Source organism: Tyto alba, unplaced genomic scaffold, assembly GCF_018691265.1.
Source record: "Tyto alba isolate M040663 unplaced genomic scaffold, T.alba_DEE_v4.0 Super-Scaffold_1000006, whole genome shotgun sequence".
NCBI lineage: Eukaryota > Metazoa > Chordata > Aves > Strigiformes > Tytonidae > Tyto > Tyto alba.
The window spans coordinates 27609019-27629722 of record NW_024881272.1 but is presented as its reverse complement, the minus strand read 5'-3'; the positions used below and the strand labels follow the sequence as shown (position 1 = coordinate 27629722).

The 20704-nt window shown below is 36.9% G+C and overlaps 1 protein-coding gene across 5 annotated transcripts in view; it reads left to right on the top strand.

Moving 5' to 3' along the window:
- Window positions 1-20704, top strand: part of BEND5 (BEN domain containing 5) — a 960999-nt gene that overhangs the window by 241394 nt on the left and 698901 nt on the right. For all 5 annotated transcript variants that reach the window (XM_042805597.1, XM_042805572.1, XM_032997234.1 and 2 more), the window contains exon 4: window positions 2670-2764. In XM_042805597.1, the coding sequence (XP_042661531.1) occupies window positions 2670-2764 (95 nt within the window). The remainder of the gene's footprint in view (window positions 1-2669; window positions 2765-20704) is intronic.

Below are 20704 nucleotides of genomic sequence, written 5' to 3'. Positions count from 1 at the left end.
AACATCTTTAAGAAAGTGGTTTTCTCAACTTGCTAATTTTTCAAGTCATATTCACTAAAACCTACAGGTTATTCTTAGATTTTGTTTGACTAATTTGCAGAGTTTTCATACTTAGCAGCTTGTGCTTCCATTTACAAAATCTTCAGCAGTACCTCTCCTCAAAAAAACTTTCTTAATTTTTCTTGAGTATGGAGATACTTAATTAGGGCTATATAATTTACCTGGACTCCTACCTGCCCCATGTATAAATGTAAATGTGCCTGGCTCCTGTTGTTGGTGTACCAGTGCTGATTGCTTTCACTTTAATGTAATTCACTGTTGTCTGAGCAGACTGCCTGGAAGGTACAGATTTGGTTTTGCAAAATTTTACGTATGAAAGCTTAATTGATCTTATTGCTTTAGTCAAAAGTGTTTGATTTTAACCAGTGGCCATTTAATTCTCAGACCACTATGAACTGTTATTTAAGGGTGTAAACATTGCAATAGTTTATTCTAAAAACAAATGTTTGAATACTTAGGGATATTCTTCCCCTAGGGTGGTCTGTACTCACTGATACCTGTGGAAAAGAAATTTGAAAAGAGAAATACAAATGGAATGTATCAGTATATCCTGAAACATTATATCAAAATTAATTTAGTCTTCATATTTTGTTTTTTCTGTGTATATTACTGTTGGGTATCAAAAGAGTACGAGAAACCAGGTATACAGGATTTAGCATCTGAAAAGTAAATGTATTAAATGAGATGAGATCGATCCAACCTAGACTTTCTTCAGAGAAACAGAATAAGTAATTTTGCATAAAATGACTTACAGCAGACAGATGGCAAGGAAGAAGGTTTTGTCTCTGTCTTCTCTTTTCTTCCCCCAGCATGAATTTACTTTCGGTATCCGTCCATTACCAGTAAAGATCTAGATTTTGCTCCTCCTTTGAACTGTTGACTATCAGCTACTGTTTTCCCAAAGTTATCAGTGTAAACTAAGATCAGAGTTGGACTCTTTCCTTCTTTATCATATTCAAATGAATGATGGCTATGGGCAATTTCTACTGTGTAGGTATCCTGAACAGTTTTTGCAGAGGAAAATTCTTCCTTTTGCCAAAGGAAATGAAGACGAATATTCCTTTCTTTGGGGAAAGAAAATCAGAAAACTTTATTTTTTCCTGCTGCTGCCTGAGACCTAAGAAAGTTGAAAGAAATGTCTAAGAAGTTTTGAGATGAATGATTCTCCTGGAGAAACTGGATGCTCATGGCTTGGACGGGTATATTCACTGGATAAAAAACTGGCTGGATGGCTGGGCCCAAACAGTGATGGTGAATGGAGTTAAGTCCAGTTTGCAGCCAGTCACAAGTGGAGTTCTCCAGAGCTCAGTATTGGGCCAATTCTGTTTAATACCTTTATCGACAATCTGGACAAGGGGATCAAGTGGACCCTCAAAAGTTTGCAGATGACACCAAGTTGGGCTGAAGTATTGATCTGCTTGAGGGTAGGAAGGTTCTACAGAGAGATCTGGACAGTCTGGATCAATGGGACAAAGCCAACTGTATGAGGTTCAACAAAGCCAGGTCCTGCAATGCTACAGGCTTGGGGAAAAGTGGCTGGAAAGCTACTCAGAAGAAAAGAACCTGGGGGTGTTGCTCAACAGCCAGCTGATTATGAACTGGCAGTGTGCCCGGGTGGCCAAGAAGGCCGATAACATCCTGGCTTGTATCAGAAATAGTGTGGCCAGCAGGACTAAGGAAGTGATTGTCCCTCTATACTCAGCACTGGTGAAGCTGCACCCCAAATACCATGTGCAATTTTGGGCCCCTCACTATAAGGAAGACATTGAGGTGCTAGAGTGTGTCCAAAGAAGGGCAATGAAGCTGGTGAAGGGTCTAGAGAACAAGTCTTATGAGGAGCAGCTGATGGAACTGGAGTGGTTTAGCCTGGAGAAAGAGAGGCTCAGGGGAGATGTTATTGCTCTCTACAACTGCATGGAAGGAGATTGTAGCAGCATGGGTGTCAATCTCTTCTCCCAGGTATCAAAGGATAGGACAAGAGGAAATGGCTTCAGGTTTAGATTGGATATCAGGAAAAATTTCTTCACCAAAGGGGTTATCAAGCTTTGGAACAGGCTTCCCAGGGAAGTGGTTGAGTCACCATCCCTGGGGGTATTTAAAAGATGTGTAGATGTGGTGCTTAGGGACATGGCTTAGTGGTGGACTTGACAGTGCTAGGGTAACCATAGATTCTATAATTCTATTCTATGATCCTGTGAAGCAGTTGGAAGGTTTTCATGAGGACTGCTACCCTGTCTCACAGCTCTCCACCAACCTCTCTAACACTAACTGCAGCAAACTGGACTTGTTTTTCTGCTTTTAGATCTGAGTAACCTATTTCTTTGTACAACTAGGATATCTACTGAAAAATCAGCATATTAAATTTAAAACATACATTTCATTTATATCACTACAGTGTAAATCAACATGGACTATTAAAATAGTAGGAACAGACAGGGTATCCATTATCTGAGATCTATGGAGAATAACAATTCATAAGATACATATCTATTCTATATATTTTCTACGTATATGTTTATGCAACTGGTATATGTGATACACATACAAACTCTTTCATAAGTTTTACCTGACCACTTTTCTTTGCTTTTTTTTTTTTTTTTTTTCCCCAGAGAGTAATTTTCAATGTCGTCAACTTCAGTAAAACAAAAAGCCTCTATAGAGATGGGATGGCTCCAATGGTGAAATCCACAAGCAGACCAAAATGGTAAGTCATCCTTTCAAAGACTTGCTTAACGAGATAAAAGTGTTTTACTTGACACTTTCTTGTAGCACAGACCTTATGGCTCAGATGCACCCTTCGGTAAGAATAGGAGAGAACTTTGATGCAAAAGCAGTGTTGTGAGGACATATTCTCTTTGGAGGAGACAGACAGTATGAACTCTGGAGGCCCCTTCCAGCCTTGTTGTGATGGTGTGTTGAAGTCCCTTGTTTCAAGTAGCATGACTGAAGTGATGTCCATTCAAGCAAACTGAATAGTCAGGGCTTGGGCCAAATTATTTTTCAGTGACATCCTCATCGTCCAACTGTTAGGACAGCCCCTGGCCCAGTTTTGGCCTGTGTCAGCAATCAGTCTACCAGACAAAGCTTAGAAATAAGGTAGGAGATGGACAGGGCCTGGACTGGTTCTGAAAAGCTGTTTGAATTTGTTCTCCTTGGTCTGGGGTTGTCAGAGTTTAGTGGAAGAATGTGAGCTCTGCCATGTGAGTTGATCTCATGTGAATGAGCAGTGTCGGGTCTGCTTTGTCTAAGACAGAAGGTGGCCAAACAACCTGGTCATAAGCTACACAATTTGTACAACACAGAAAGGCATACGCATATGAGACACATGAATACCCATACAGAAGGTACATTTTCACAAAGCGAATGTAATGAAATGTCTAATGTGAATAATAATATGTAAATCTAATGAGTCCTAATGCATGCAAGACTCCCAAGAATTATATGATTTGCCTTTAGCTAGGAGACTTGTTTGAATATGGATGGTGAGGTTAGGCCATAAGTGTACAGTAATGTATTCTTCTAAGCCTTTCCAGCTGCTACATTTTATTGGTTAATTAATAATATATTTGATCAAGCTGCATATTATCTGAGCCGTATAAATATATCTTTCTTAAATACTTCAACTGTCACAAAATTTCTACCCACAAGATGTTAACTTTTGGTGGTCATAAGATCATTGTTATTGTATGGCTTCTTCTTCATATGACCATCAGAATGACTATTTGTGTTTTTGTCTAGATGGTAAGGACATATGGACAGAAGAGCTGTCTCACAGTACAGTTAGTGGATGGAGTCAATTCCAGCTCAATAGAAACATGTAATAACATTGAAAATTAATTAAAAAAATCCATTGTGTTTAGTGTTTTTGTAGCAAAAGTCATGTTAATTGTGTTTACTATTCAAATTTAGGAAAATCTTTCGGGGCTTTTCAGGGCCACATTTATCAAGCATGCTTTCAAAATCCTTTCCTTCTCTCACTGAGGTCTGGTATTTGCAGCTAAGTATATTGCGTGTTAAGTTTATCTATAAATCAGGTATTGCTTTCATACAAATTTTATGCCTTACTTTGGTTTCAAATTAAAGTGTAAATCTTACAAAACAATTCAAAATGGGCTTTTTCTAGAACATATAGGCTCCTTCACTATTTTTAAAACAGATTTCTCTTCCATTTCCCCAGAGATCTATTTATTTTTGTGTTTTATATTTTTAGGGGATGTATTTTGCTCCCATGAAAGTGAGGAATGAATAACATTGCCTGGAGCCAGGCACAGTGTAGGCAGCAGGTGCTGAGCAGCTTCCTTTTACAGGGCTACTACCATACTTTTATCCTATTTCAGAAATTCAAGCTGTATTTTTAAAAAAAAAAAAAAATATCATTATTCTATTAAAGTAGTTTTATTTTTTTCTAATAGACTGTGTATGAAAGCATCGTGCTGTACTTTGAAGATGCACATTAATTTATACTGTTATCAGGGACCTTAGTGATATTGGGGTCTAGTCAGTATAATTTTCTGTCTTGATGTTAATAGGAATTATGCATGTGTTTTCCCACTTGGAAAACACATACATTATTTTTGGATATATGCTTTCTATTAGTGCTGTCTTCCATTTGGATTATACCTTTTACAATTACCTCTGTATCTGTTTCCATGGCATTCTAGTGAAACCTGTAAACAAAATTTTCTCCTTCTCTGCTGAAATAGGATTTACTAGTACTTGCAGTTGCTAATGTGTCATACAGGTAGTTGTGGTCCTTGAACATGAACAGGGCAATATCCAGCTGCATCGATCTGATCCTGTTTGATGCTTTGTATGTATTAGTCTAGTAAGCAATACTGAGTCGTTCAATGCTGCAAAAGTGCTGAGGTTTACACAAGGGTACTCAGGATTCAGAATTGTGGAAGGAAGTTGCTGGAACTCTCCACCTTATATTAAGTTTTGAATCAGCATAGGTTAGTGGATATAATGTAATTAAATTAGAAAATGATGTATTAATTACAAAAAGTTGAAGAAACACAAAAGTTTTTAAACTCAAGTTAAAAGGAAGAAGATTACCAAAACCCATAGTCTCCAAATATTCTGAAACAGATCTCAATCCTTCATCTCTGAACTCTTCTGTACTCAGTATTTGAGGAACTCATCATTATTGTGCCTGCCTCTGGAGGCGTGTGATCCCTACTGAAATTCTCCCAACTTCCTCTGGCCACACTGATAGGAGCAATGCTGTGTCACAAATAACTATTCCACTCCCTTTTTTATACAATCAGGTTTGAGTTTTAGGGTGATAGTGTCTATTTTCCTTTTTACATTTGAAAGATCTAGGCACGTTACTCTTACTAACAGATATTCAAGCCTGAGTTATGCCTTTTTGATTTAAATGAGAAAGTTCCCACTGTATTCAGAATAGAATTTGACCATAGTGCTTGCAAAATCCTACATATCAAAATCAGGTTGGCCTCCAGAGACTGTGAATTTTCATGTTTGTTTTGAATTTGGTTATGCAAACATGGCTTCAAGCTTTGCAACATTTTGTGAGTTTGATTCTTGACTCTGGAACAAATCACTGCCAAGTGCTCTTGAAGTAGAGTGTCAAACACAGATCAATGTTTTTGACCTGTATTCTCTTGCCCTGTGGGCTAAGATCTTTAGATGCAGTCAGCATCAAGGTTCAGCTCAGTGTTACTGATGTAAATGGAGTATATCACTGTCATCAAAGCACTCTATATGGACACAGATGTCCTGGTGTTGACATATTCTTCTCTTTTGAAGTAAGGCCAAATACTTCCAGTAATGAGCTACTTAAAAAGAGGAAGCAGTATGCTGAAGGATAAAGAAAAAACAGATTTCAACCTAAAGAAAAGGATTATTTTTAAAAAAGCAAAAACCAGAAAAATAAGTTCTGATTAAAATGATATCTATTTTTCCCATACATGGTAATGGATTTACTGAATATTCTTTCCTGGAGGGATAGAGCAAAATAAAAACCTGAGTGTGTTAAGTTCAGAGTCCCTCTACCCATTTTTTCCTGCGTTTTTTGTGGACATGCTGTGTTGACACTAAATAGAATGGGGTTGTGTCAGCTGCATCAGTCAAATTTCACTTCAGTGAATCACAGCTCATACGTAGAAATGCAGCATTGTGTCACACCATGTTACATCAGTTGCACTTCATAGCAAATTGGACAAGATAAAACTCAAGATTTTATTTCAAGCCAGTGGAATGTGCTGTGTCTGATGACTCAGCTTTTTTGCTTAAAATTAGCTGGTTGTGAGGAAGTATTACATCAAGATTTTAGAGAATTGGTGTTTTTTTCTAAATAATGACTACTACAAATAAAAAGCACAATTATTATAATAGACACCCTTTCTGTTTCGACTGGGTCATTTTTCTTTGCCTCACTTGTGGAGGTGAAGAATTTGAGGGGAGATGGATTTGGGGAAGTTAAATTTTTGCTATGCTGATGCAGTTTCCACTGTAATCTTTTTCTTTGCTGCTTCATTTACGTGCAACCTAATTTTGTTGCAGTTTCTTAATCATGATTTCACACTAAAAGCTCTGTCCTTGGAAGGTATTCATAAAACCTACCATGTGGGCATAGCAGTGGAAGACCATTTAAGTACGTATATCGTAATATTATATTGATTGCATGAAGTTTTACAAGTTTCTCAAAGTGAAATAGAAAAGTGAGTTGTTCGAGAGGCAGCAGATTTTCCAAATGATGAAGTGAGCAAATATTCCCTTTGGGCAGAGAACAGCTATAACTCTTGATTATTCAGTGTGAGCATTGCCTCATTGGGGACATTAGTTTTTCAAATTGTGCTAATCTTTTAAAAGTAACAACTGGCCACTCATCACCTTAGGTATTTCAGCAAGATCATGTGCAAAACTCTAATTAGTATTTATAGAACAGTAACTCCTCCCAGTAGAATAGTAGCGGTAGCTGGCAAATATCTGGTTGACACCTGTTAAGTCTTCAGACATCCATTGTATTTTATTCTGCATTTCAAATGAGCAGAGAGCAGTAGGTGAAGTCCCCATAATTAAGGGATAAAGGATTATAAATAACATGGTTCTTGAGTGGATGAACACAAGGTTAAAGGGTGTTCTGCAGTTGTGATGTATTTCAGGAATTGTTTGTTTGTAAGTAATAATGCTAGCTAAAATATTATGGAGCCTTCAGCATATGAGAGAGGATTTATGTCTAGACTTACATGTGTTTTGTTTATAATGTCAGATTTCAAACTGCTTCTTGGCAAAGCAGCTACTTTCTTCCCTGTCTTTTATCTCACTCAGCATTGATAGCTTTTAACTGGATAGCTGCCTTCTCCAGCAAGCACTCCACTACCTCTGTTGCTATAACATCTACTGTTAAATACTTACAACACATTGCTTCTGAAGTGTTTTGCTTTTCCAGTAAACCTGGGAGTAGAGAAGAACTTCTAGGTAATTAATTCAAATTTGAATCTATATGTATCTTTGTAAATATTGTCATGATGAGGAATTTTGGTAGACATCGAGAAAAGCAATGCAAGTTTTATGAACAATACTCCCATATGTTCCATTCATCAGAAAGGGACAAGACTGAGAAAATCTGAATTTTGAGTAGCTGAAATGTGTTGATTCTTGCCAAGTTTCTTTAACATTTGTGTCTACAAAGTGGTGTTACAATCACTACCATGTCTACCAGGCTGCATTATACATTCAGAGACTTTCAGCAGCATTTTTAGTGTGTATTTATATATCTTTAGCCATAAGATAAGCTGTTTGTGAAATGAGCTGTCATTTGTGGTGAAACAGTTTGAGAATAAAGCATTAAATATATATATAGCTTGCTAATCTGAAAGACTAGAATTGCTTACTATAAAATATATAGTGGGCTATGGCTAGTGATAACATCACCTGAATTTAGGTAAAGAAGTTGAGCAAGCTGTTATCATTACCTGATTCCTTCCTTGACCTATTTTACAACTTTGGCTACTCTCTGAAGTTTGCTCCTTTGCCAGTTTTATAATGTAATGTGTGCTTGTTCTTGCTTTCCTGAGGTATCCAGTGAGAATGTTTTTGGAGGTTCAGAAATATATTTCCCATGGCACAGGTGTGTGTTGATGCAGCCTTTGCCAGGTGCGGATCTGGCTTCTCAGAGCTGCTCCCTCCCTTATGCTAGTACAACTCTCCATAGGATAACCAGACTGGGAGCTGGCCCAGGTTAAAAGTAAACTTTCAAGGAAGAGAAAGAGGATTTAGATTTAGTCTGATTCATCACACAGATCCCAAACCAGGTATATGGGTCTAACTGGAGGAGCAGTGAGGGAAGTGGGACTAAGTGGCTGAAGCAGGCGCAAGGGATCGAGGATAGCAGATGCTATGAAAATGCCTTGGGAATTGTCTGTGGAACCACAGCCTCCATTTCAATAACTTGTAGCATTTTATTTGAAGAAAATGGGGAAAAAGACTTTGCAGTATTGATCTGTTAAAATCCCACGTTGAGTGATAAGCAGAAGTAGTTTTGTTTTGGTCTTACTGCAGCTCTTTGAAAGAAAATAAGATGTTTTTAGACAGTTTTGAGGTTGGCATGTATATGAAAGTAAAATAACTGCCTCTGAAGTCAATCCCTGGGTAAATTAATGTTTGTGTGAATCTTGTGAAATAACAAAAGAAACAGACCTAACCACTCTACAAATCCTTAAAAGAAATGCACTCTCTTCCCCTTTCCCAGTCCAGCAAAGGTAGTTATTGCTGGGAATATAGAATATGTTACCTATTACTCTCATCAACAACAGCTTACGTGGAAAAAGAGGAGAGGTTTTATTCTGCTGACACAAAGTATGAATCAGATCCCCAAACTAATGTGTTTATTGTGCAAACTAAATGGGATTAGTTTGTGGCAAGAAAGTTAAATTGGACTGGATACTTTACTGGAAATTTAAGATGCATGTAATTATGTTGGGGAAAATTAATTACAAGGAAATTAATATAAAAGAAGACAAATGAATTTTAGGATTCAAAGAGAAAGTAATGGAGAAGCTCCAAAAGACTGCTAAGCCATCATTTAAAAACTCTACCTATTTTATATGTATGTATGTGTTTCCTCATCATTTATCTGACTGATCTCCTATAAATCAATTTATTTAGATTACAGCAGAGTCAAAAGGCCCCAGCCAGGATCAAGACTCATTGTGCTTAGTGGAAACATATAAACAAAGTCCTTTTCCAAAGTTGTGAAAATTTTATGATTGATTTCAGAAAGAGCAAAGTTAGGCCAATACTGAGCACTTCTGAAAATTCCATCCTTAAAGATTTATTCCAAGCAGTAACTGTTTAAAAAATGACATACTGCTTACATAAGAGTCTAAATATTTGATAGTTATAGTATTTACATCTAAAACACCAGAGGCTATGTACTTTAATACCTCAATCTGTTTCCCATATACTCTGTCAACATTAGTTCCCTGCATTGATTGAGGGCACTCTGTGATCCCTAAGGTTGTATTCATGAAAGGTTACCCCTGGTACTACTTTATTCATGAAAGGTTTGAAGCACGTAGGAAGCAAATGGGTCTATTCCTGCCAGGTGTGTTTTTGTCATCTATAAATACTTAATTACTGGGGTGCTGATGAGAAATTCAAAATCTTAAAAAAGTGCAGTTGCCTGAAAATAGTTCCCCCATCACCAGTGCAAATCACAATGAAATTTGCAGTTGGGAGGTTTTGTGGCAGTTTAAAACAACTGACTTGTAGGTTTTTCCCACTACAGTCCATGGTTTTGAGTTTAATGGCTGCAAAATATGACCAGAGCTGTGCATTACATGCCATCCTGAAACAGGTCATTCTCTTTCCTCAGGTGGTGGGCATTTGGTGGAACTGATTGCACAAAAAGTGTTCACAGAACTGGGTCCCTAACCTCGGCAAGTTTAAAAAAAAAGTATATAAAATTGAGGCTTTTTCCCTCCCAAATGAGTCTGTAAGTTAGATGAATATGGGCAGCACTAAACTCAAAGCAGAGTCAAACTACCAAGAGGACATTGCAGCTTTTCATTGCAATTTTGTACTTTGAACTAATGGAGCAAAGCAGAATGAAAATCACCTCTGTTAAGAATGGCATTTATCAGCCGTAAGTACTTAGTAGTAAGAGCCCTACACAGACAAAGCTGAGTGTCACCAAGAAATGTACTTGAAAATCAGACTGTTAACACAAGACTACACAAATAAGAGCCAAAAACTGTAATCAAAAATACAGCATCTCTTTAAGAATGTTTTAATGGTCTGAAGAGTGCTAGACAAGTTGAATTTAACAAGATGTAATAACCTATGACATAGTATAATTGAGAATGCACCAGGATGCAGCACAGTCAGGTTAAATTTTGGCTTTCCTTCACTTAGCCTTGCAACTTTACAGGTCCTTCAACATGCAACTTTAAAAATACATAATATTGTTTAAATTTACATATGACATAAAAGCATAGTATGTGTGATATATCAGAAATACAATTCTAAGTAATATTAGGGCTGAAATATCCAGCCTAATATTTTTAAATGTTTGTTTGAATCATTAACAACAACTTTTTCTTTCATTTTCTGTGAAGAAACAATATTTAGTGCAGAGGAAAAGGTAGTGGGAACTATTCATTCTGAACTTCTGATAAAAGTGAGACTGTTATGAGGCACCTGCCTTAGATTTGAAGTGCCATGGTAAAAGCCAAAGCAATGAGCTCAATTTCTCTTTCAATAGAACATAAAACAGAAGCCAAAAACATTTTGCTGTACTGTGGAAATTGATAATTGTAGAGAAAATAAGTAGTAAACAAGTATGGCAGGTGATAATGCAGGAACAGAATATTAAAATAGTAGGTGCTGTATCTTGAACTTTGTCTCATGGGATTTGACAGTTATATATAAACCCAAAATATAAAAACCTAATTTTTATGCTGTGATTACAAGGGTTAAGTTATGAATTAACTTCTGGATGATATGTCACTGGCTTGAGAGAATTAAAACTTAATGATAATAGAATAGAAGTAAGATCTTTACTGTGTCTCAAGATGCTGAGGCAGTGGCTAAAGTTTGTTTTTTCAACTGCTTCAAGTAGGATTATTGAATTCTAGCTTGAAAGTGAAACTTCATCTTCCTACTTCACTGTATTAAGCATCTCTCAGATTGAAAATGTAGCAAGAGCTCTACTAGTGTGATTAGAAAGCATCCAATATTTTTGGCAGGAAATACTAATTCCAGTCTTTCTCTCTAGTACTGCTTGGGCAGCACAAGCATAACTGGCTGACAGACACTTTGGGTAATGGAAAGATGAAGCTCCAGGGTCTCAGTGGAAACCTGGTAGCTTTGCTGACAGTTCCCTACCTCTGGAAAATAAGAATGTTGCTGGGGAGGGGAAGGGCTATGCTGGGCAAGGGGTCTGGACAGTTCTGATTTTTGGCTAGAATATCATCTCTTTGGAAACCATAAATCATTAGTATAGGCCTGAACAATACACCATCTTCGTTACTACTCTCAGACACTCGTGTTTCACTGCACACATCCTCTCTGCTGCTTAGTAGATTGTTGGTGGGATTCAGAGCTGGTATTTGTCTGCCCAGGGTCTCAGGGTATTAGGCAGCCAGTCTGAAGTCTCTCTAATACCTATAATGGAGTCCCCAGGTCTGGGACTTATCCACAGCATGATTACGCAGATGGGCTGCAGGTGAGCTGTGCTGCATAATTGCAGGTGTCCATCCTCAGGGCATAATATTTGCTACAGGTGTGCTGGTAGTTTGTTTTTTTTTTTTTTTTAAAAAATAAAACCACACACAAACCCCCCAAAACCCCACAACAAAACTGAAACCCACAAAACCAAAGTTTTGTGTGTCTCTCTCTCCTACACAGCAGCAGATGGGAGGCTCTGAGGCAGGAGGTGAGCTGTTTGTAGTGGCTGGTGAGGGCTTTGTCCAGCTCCCAAACCCTAATAGCATGTGAGCTATTTAACTGATTTTGTCTTTTAATAGTGAGGTGTACATGGCAATTATTAAAAATAATGGCAAGCCATGACACTTTTATTTCATCTGGACTGCTTCATTTGAAGCAAGATGTCCTACCTAGGCCTAGGCTGAGGGGGACCTGGTTGTGGTGGGGCTGCCCTCTTGCCTCAGGGGCCAACTTCTCTCAGGTGCTGCCTGTCCTACCTTGTGCTGCTCAGGCTCTGCCTTGTGCAATTTTGCTGCCATATTCCTTCATTTTTCCCATTCTGTGCCCTTGCACAGCCATCCCTCCTCAACACTTCCAAGCCTGGAGAGAAAAGAGGGGGGTGCTGGTGGGATCAGGATTTGCCGGCGTGCCCCGTCCCTTCGGAGGTGACTGCAGGTATGTAAGTAGGTTATGGGTGTTTGCTTGGGGGCCATCTGCCCACAGTGTGGCTGGGGCAGATGTGTCCTGAAAAGCACAGTAATGAAAAGTGTCCTATCAGCAGCTCAGGGATTAGATTTTTATTAGGGATTAGTTGTAAATTTATTAAGGAATTTGCATTAGGTAGCTGGACTTTCCGTGAAATGATTTCAAATAGCAAAATTAGTAACTTCCAAAATTGGGAATTGCTATCAACTTTGAGGAATAAAATTGTGTTTGTGTTGGCTTTTTGTTTGAAGACTGCACGGTTATTTAGCCTTTTAAAGGTGATGATGTAAAAAATACTGTGTTCATTCTATGAAGACTTTTTTGAAATAGTTTATTGGAAATATGTGAATATCCTTCAGCAAATTTATAGGAAAGGCCATCGCAGCTCAAGATAAAAAGAGACTCAACTTAAAAGGATAGACTCACCACAGAAAGAAAGTGAGGAATATCCAAGTTAAAATAATTTACCATGCCTTTTAATATTTGATAAAATGCTCTTCTAATATTTTTCTCAGTGTAGTTAAAAAACGCCAGTACCTCATAGCTTTGAGACCAGCAGTGATATAATAATTTAACTTTGATAAGGAAAATAATTTTTCCCTATCTGCTACTCTACTGGATAGTTTAATGCTCTTATGGTTGTCTTCTAAATGTCATTCAGTCAATAGAGTCATGCAGTGTATGTATGCTTGTATGTAGTTTTTTTAATTAAACATAATTCCCTGGATTGTCCTGAGGGACTGTCGCTATCCTGGGGGTGGAAGGGATTGTGGCAAATCCTGCTTGGAAAGTGTTTGTCTCATTTGGGCTACGTGAGCTTGAGGAATGACTCAGCAAGGGGGAAAGTGCAGATGCAGGTATAGTCAGAAGGGCTTTACCTTCAGGTGCAGTTTCTGTAGCTAAAAGCAAAGTGAAGGTAAGCAGGGAAAGACACATATTCAGGTTCACTGGGTGTTAACCCCTGCAGGCAAAAGCCTGATATTTGCTTTAAAATGAGGAAAAAGGGGGAAATACTGTTTGTCTACCTGATGAAATGAAGGGGGGAGTGATTTAGGTGGAATCATGAATGTAGTTTTCTGTAAAGGTAAAAAAAAACAGAAGAGCCTTGTGTTGTATTGTTGTATGTCATGCTCCTTGAGCATATCTGGTTAACTGTTACATTTCTGTAGAAAAACACATAGGCTTTAAAACCAGTAAATTACATGCAGTCTTGGCCTTTAATCATGTACTGAGAATGATCAGCAAATGATCACCTGGAGGAAATTTCCACTGTTGTGCAGCTGCAAACTAAGATTTCTATTCAGAGCACAGAAGCAAGGAGAGTAAAAGTATCAAGCGTCAGTTACACAGAAGAAAACATGAGTAGCCTTTCTTTTGAAGCTATTTAACGGAAGTAACTCTGCTTTCCTGCCATCATCTAAGTAAGCATGGGTCTGGACGTTTGTATGTCAGTCTGAAAGGGAACACTGAACTGCAGGTTTGCTGGTAAAGAAGCCAGGTGCAAAGGGCAGAGTGCATGTCAATAATCAAGATATCTTAAAGCAGCGTGTAGGTGTCACACTCATTGTGCTTTTCTAGTTCTGTAACTGTGGGATCTACTGAGAGTTCTTCTTTCAGACTTACTCTAAAGTATTCCCCTACTCCCCCCTGATGTGAGATACCTGTACATCAGAAGTTATGATCTGTGTGTCTGTAGTCTTTGACAAGAGTCTCGCAGTACAGTGAAAATGAATAGAGCATTCTGGATTTGTCATTTCTAATACTCATCAAGTTGTATCTGTGTGTTATGAAAGTACAGAAACCAATAACTTAGATGAATCATAAATGTCTGGGGGGTGTGTGTGAGTATATGTTTGTGTGGGATGCTCCTTCAGTTTGTTTTCTTTTCCTTTTATTTTGGCAAAGAATTCCAAGTTTACACTAAGAGGCTGGGCTTCAAAAACATATCTGAATAGAGGAAATGAAAGAGTGGATAAAAATGGAGAAAAAATAGTAGCCTGGAGTGAAACATGTGACTAAGTCTGTGTCTGAGGCCTCTGGATACTAAAATTACAGAAGGAAAAAAATTACATGTTGACTGCATGTTTTTCTTCCCCGCTTAGAGCAATAGAAACCAGGATGTCTTCTATATAAAGTAACAGTGAACTTAACCATAACCAAGCATGGGGAACCGTATTTTAGTTCTTAAAAGAGTCTTATCTTGCTGCACAATAGAGCATAGCATTTACATTCACAGTACTGCCACTGTGTGGTTTCCCCTGAAATTCAGCAGGTAAGGAATGCCATTATCTACCAAACCAAGACACTGAAAGCAGCATGTACATGTGGGAAGCAGAGTGATGGCAGTGAAAATTGCATGGATGCATTTCAAAAGACATACTCTTTTGTTTTATTTTTAGTTTTAGTTTGCCTTTCTTGAAGGAGGGATTTCATGCCTGTAAAGTTTCCACCCTCCAAATATATGTTGTTAGCACAACCTAGAATTTCAATACCTTAATATTTACAGTTGAAACTGAAGGGTTTTACTCTGTTTCAAAAGTTGGTACACAATTTTAGGTTCAAACTAAACTTGTATTTAGAGTTTCTTTTTCAGTTTTTAGTTCTTTGAAAGTACAGTGCAATGAAATAAAGATATATCCACTGACAGAATCTTCTGCTAACATAAATAAAGGCTATTTATAGCTTTAATTTAACACGTAATTAATAAAAGCTATTTCTCTTGAAGCCACCAAAAATGTGGATTAAGGTTTAGAAAACCTTCTGGTAAGTGAAGCTGAGATACTTTATAGCAGATGCACAAGTGGTGTATATATTCACAGGCAACATTTACAAGTATCACTAATATGTTCTGCCTAACAGCATGAGCCACATGCATCAGAAATTAATGGTCACTAATGGCCCAATAAAAGCTATTTATTGGAATATCTTTTTTAAGATTCACCTTTAAGTACAGATATTTGATATTTCTTTTAAAGGTCTACTTTCAAAAGACACATCTGTACTCATTTCTTATTTGGTATCCAAACATTTTTGCTTTGTGTGTGTAATTATTAACAATTTAAATTATTACAAAACTCTCTGACACTTAGTAACACAATACAGTTATTGAAGTCAAGCTTAAAAAAAAAAAAATCTTCTGTAGGTCAATTTTATTAAAATATAGTGTCTCTTTACTGTGCCAGAAGTAAATGAGACCCTAGAAGTTTGAGTTATTGAACAGTACTCATTTTTTACCTCTGCCTTCTGTAAAGCTGTGCTGGGTATCTTCCATCTTAGCTTCAAACTAAACAGCTGTGTTTTTGAAATGATAGTCAATTAGTCAATCTTTTGCAATACATAAAACTGGTAAATGGTGAAATATAAATTTTTCTTAAATTTTGTGGCATATCAAAATCTGGCTACATAGGACAGAGTCAGAAAATCTGCAAACTAATAATGACTGATGCATCTTTGTAGTTGTTTGACTTTTATTCTGTTCCTCCTGTTTCATGTTGTATTTCCTTGAATGCAAGATGTGAACTTCAGATAATGGTGCCTTGAAAACAAATACATTATATTACATGCATGAAAATTCAGCAGTATTCAGAAGTTCAAGTAATGTATTCAATTGCACAATAATAAGCTAATTGTGAAGTTTTAAATTGCAAAGAAGGAAACTATTTTTATTCAGTGAAGAAAACTTATAGAAAAAATAAAAAAAGGAAAAAAGTGCTGCTTCAGATGATGGTACCACACTTGGATGGCACAACAGGGCTGAACCTCTGACAGTGGTCCCCAGACAAATAGATAATAGCTGCCTAGGCCATGTATACAGATGAAAGCAATTGTATTGGGTGAATAAAATGGAAGTCAGCTGAGGTATGAGGAAGGCTTCAAAAGTAACTAATGAGACCTTGACAAGTTTGGAAGAGTTAGGGTAATTCTGCTTGGGGTTTTGTGGGGCATAGAATTTGAGTAAGTTGATTTCAGGAATTCAGCCAGCTCAATCAAGGTGGTTATAATGTTTTGTTGTTTCCTGCTGAGTGTCCCATCCCGAGATAGAAATATAATGCTTAACTAGTGTTGATTATCACATTTTACAGGAAGAGAGATAAAGACAAAGGAGAATAGATTTCTTTTTTTTTTTTTTTTTTCCCAAGGTCATTTTAAGGATCAGTTTTAGAGCAAACTCATAATTTTTTCATTCTGTTTGCTTCTCAGTTCAGTGATCTGAAAGCAATAAAAATCTACTACCAAATTTACTACATTATACTGTTACATTATTACCTTAAAATTTTATCTAATATGTAGTCTGGCTGTAATCAGGTCCAACTTGTGTATTGGTATTTACTTATCTTAGTTTTCTTCAGAGATTTACTTTTTTAACTACTAGAGAAAGTGTGAAAATTTCCAGGCCTTTCAAGTGCAGAAAATTGTTTGCTTTGTTTCAGAAACATGTTGCTGCTCCTAGCAGGATTTAGCACACCTTTTTAGTTATAAAGGGATACTTACATTCACTTATTCTAATGTAAGTGGTAAAATTTGCCTCTCACAATGTTTATGTAGAAGTTATCTGCTGCATGATTGATTTTTTTTTTTTTTTTTTTTTTTGGTCTTTTAAAGCTGTCTTAAACATATACCCAGACTCTCCAAACAAAGCAACAAAAAGGCTTCCCATAAGCTCCAGAACAATTAAATTTGTTGTTCCCTTCTAAATAAACCATGTGCTGGGTCAGTAGAGCCCATAAGAGACAGCCTCTTTTGACCCACTGTTTGCACAATTTTCTGCTGTAGACCTTCTGCACAGGTTTGGAAGCTTGTCTCAGCTTTATCTGCCTAGAAAACCTGCACATAATGTTAGATTTAGCTTTCAGAAGTTTTCCAACTAAGTTTAAATCATGAAAATGATGGTTCATAACACAAAGGTTGTCATACCCTTTGTTGAAATGGTGTCCTTATAATGTGGCATATTAAATATTTAACATAGTTTGCAGCAGATAAAAAGCAATTTTGTTTAATTTTTCCTAAATATTAATGCTATCATGCACCTTAATCCTTTCATTATAATAAAAATTTGTTCAAGCTCATTCTTATTAAACATTTTCTAATTTATAAGGATATGGATGTTTTGCTTCTGATCCTAATAAGTAATAAGGCCAAAATGCCATTGTAAAGAAAAAGGGTGAGAGCTGGGAGGGAGACTTCACTGGTATACAGGGAAGAATTACAGGCTAGAAAAAGAACTTTAATTTTTTATCTAAGGACACCAAAGACAATGCCTATTTCCCAAGTAACCCAGCTCAAAGTTTTGGGTCAGTTGTCAAGGAATGAAATGAAATACCTACAAAACGCTCAATGAAATGACCAGGAAAATAATTTATAAAGAGGCTGCCTTTCATTTCTGAGTGAGGACCATTCTTCCATCTGTATCTCTGAACTGCAGAAAAAAATAAAGCATTCCTGGGTCAGAATTAGTTTCACATCAACTTTTCTCTGCATCCTAGAACAAAAATGTAGTTTGCAATTATTTATAATGCTAATTAAAGATGTGTTGCTCCAAACACTCACTGTCAATAAGGTTACTGGAGGCAAATGTTTCCCATAACCCATCCATATACATCCAAAGACAGCAGCAAGGTATGCTACACACAAATATTACTAATGAAAAAAGAAACAAATTTAATTCAATATTGTTTAAAATTTGAATATATTTAGGTACTGTTTTACTCAGCCCATGTGTATTGATGTGACTCCACTAATTGCTGTAAAACTACAGTTGGTGACAGGGCTGGGCATGGCCCATTTTAGTACTGGGTCTAATGTCTCTGGTTTGTGTTAAATTCTTTGTTTAATCTTTTCCTTGTTTCTCTCATTTAACTCTAATTTACGCACCCACAAAAAAGGAAATTCACACATTTGCTTTAAAACTGTATTTTTATTATTACAAAGCTCTTCTTTCCTCATGGAATGACTGTTTTTATTTTCAAATGTCCACAGCCCTTCAGTTGCACAGAAAAAATATTGTTAATTTGCTTGTATGCAAAGAACTGTGTTGCATTTGTGGTAGATGCACTTTTTAAAAAACAAAGTAGTTTTTTTTAAATATTAAGCTGATTAAAACAGTCTTTGCATAATTCTTAGGCCTGCTGAATCCCATGTTAGTTGATTTTTCTGAGCCAATATAATTAATACACAGAATAATTATATAGATATTTCTGTTGAGAAAGCAAAGAACGAACTTGCAATATAAAGAACTGAGTATAATAGCCGTGGGGATTGTGAATACAATAGGTCAGTACTTGTTTTCATGTCAGTGTAAATCTGGAGAAACCTTTGGATTTAACTGGAGTTATTTTAGATTTACGTCACTGTAAGATAGGCTGCTTACCTCTACTTCATTATATTATAGGATATTGTGGTCTCAATCTGGTGAAATGCTTGCTTAATCTTGAAAATATGAGTAGTTTACTGAAGTCAAAGTTGAGCACAAATTTAAGTGCCTTGCTGGATATAGACTTCTCCCTTTAAATGTCAGCAATGTACAGATAGTCATCAAATGTATATCCCACTTGCTTCTAATCCAAATAACTGTATCCCAAATATCCCCTGACTAGATGAGATCAGCACTCATGCAAAGAGCAGCTGGCTGAGACCAATCTAAAGGCAGATATAAATGGGATTGTAGGTAAAGTCAAATACTCCAAGAATGGGAAAGCACTTTTATTTTAGGAAATGCTTCTGGATAGTGTGCTGCTTTTGGAAAATCCTCATAGCATGTAAAAAACCTCAAAATTCACTTTTTTCCTTCTCTGAACAGCTAGAAGACTGTACTCTGTTCTCTGCATACCTGCCAAGGAATGTTGTTAGTACACTTGCAGCTTCTCTTCGGCTGCATCAACTACTGAAGATACTGTTGTGCTCCTTTCCTTGTGCCCTCAGAAAATACAGGGAAATTCTAGGCGTAATCTTACAGGCCAAACAACCCTGATATTATTCTTAAAAGTTGCCATGTATCTTGGTCTAAGATAATAAACTGAGAGAGTATTTTGCAGTTGTCAAAGTGACAGTTCTCAAATCCTGTGGTCATAACTATCAAAGCTCAAGCTGATAAGAGAGTTTCTCAGCAGGATTGGTGGTTTTGATCTCTTCTACTTGAACAGATTAGAAGAGTGAGTCTTACTGTCCTCCATAACGAAATGGAGAACTGTCGTCAACTGTGTTGAAAACCAGTGAAAACTAAGAGGGGAGAAAGAGCAGAGAGTGAGGAGAAGAGATTTGTAATGGTAGGAGGAGCTTTAGGAGAAAGGAGAAAATATCCTAACAAATCATCAGTCCTAAGAGAAGCATGATGCAAAACAGCACACCTGCCTTTGTGAAATTGAATATTTATTCTATAGGACCCATAGCAGGGTCATGATGGATAACCAAATTCTCTCTGAAATCAAGAGGGAGAGTGTCTTTTTCCTAGTTCTGAATAAAAGAACCACTTAGATGAAGGACATAGTAGTAGAAAATGTGAAGATAAATTTGCAGTACCTATAGATGAAGTTTATGAAGGTAATTACCTAGTGTCAGAGATACTAAGGAATTCCTCAGTTGTGCCTGTGACTTTGAAATAATGTATTAACAAACTGATTTAATTACACAACCTGAGAAATCCCATGCTGGATTTATTTCATATTGTACTTGAAATATATATCTTATTGCTGAGAAATTTTTAGCCTGAATAGTCTTGCAAGGGAAGTGGTATGTGTCTCACCACTTTGGTGGAGCATTTGATGAAACACAGGAGAGTAGGATGTAAGGAGGAATCCTACAAGAACAACGAGAGAGACTCATACAGCTTTAATCTTTGTCCACATGTAATTTCTCTCCAGCCATTTAGATTTACACTGATGTGAATATAGAAGGTTTCCATCCTAGTCTGGACATCTGTGCAGCAAAATATATGTACATTGAAAGATGCTACTAAGGACTTTGGAAAGATTATTAATTTACTTAAGCAATGTGTAGTGTATGACCTTACGTGCTTGGCTAGATCAGTGGCAAAGCTGTGTACTTTTTGTATGCGAGTGTAGACATGATTAGACATGATAATCACCTTACTTTGTCATCAAATTAAAAGGGTATGACTTCAAGTGAAAACTGCGAATGGTCATGTGAGCTATGTCTGAAGACGTCTTCTGCCATTTCATATCAACAAAACTCAGTCTACATCTAGCTGAAATCAGTGGATGTTTTAGCCAATATTTCAATGAGTGTAAAATTTCCCAAATAAGGGCCACAA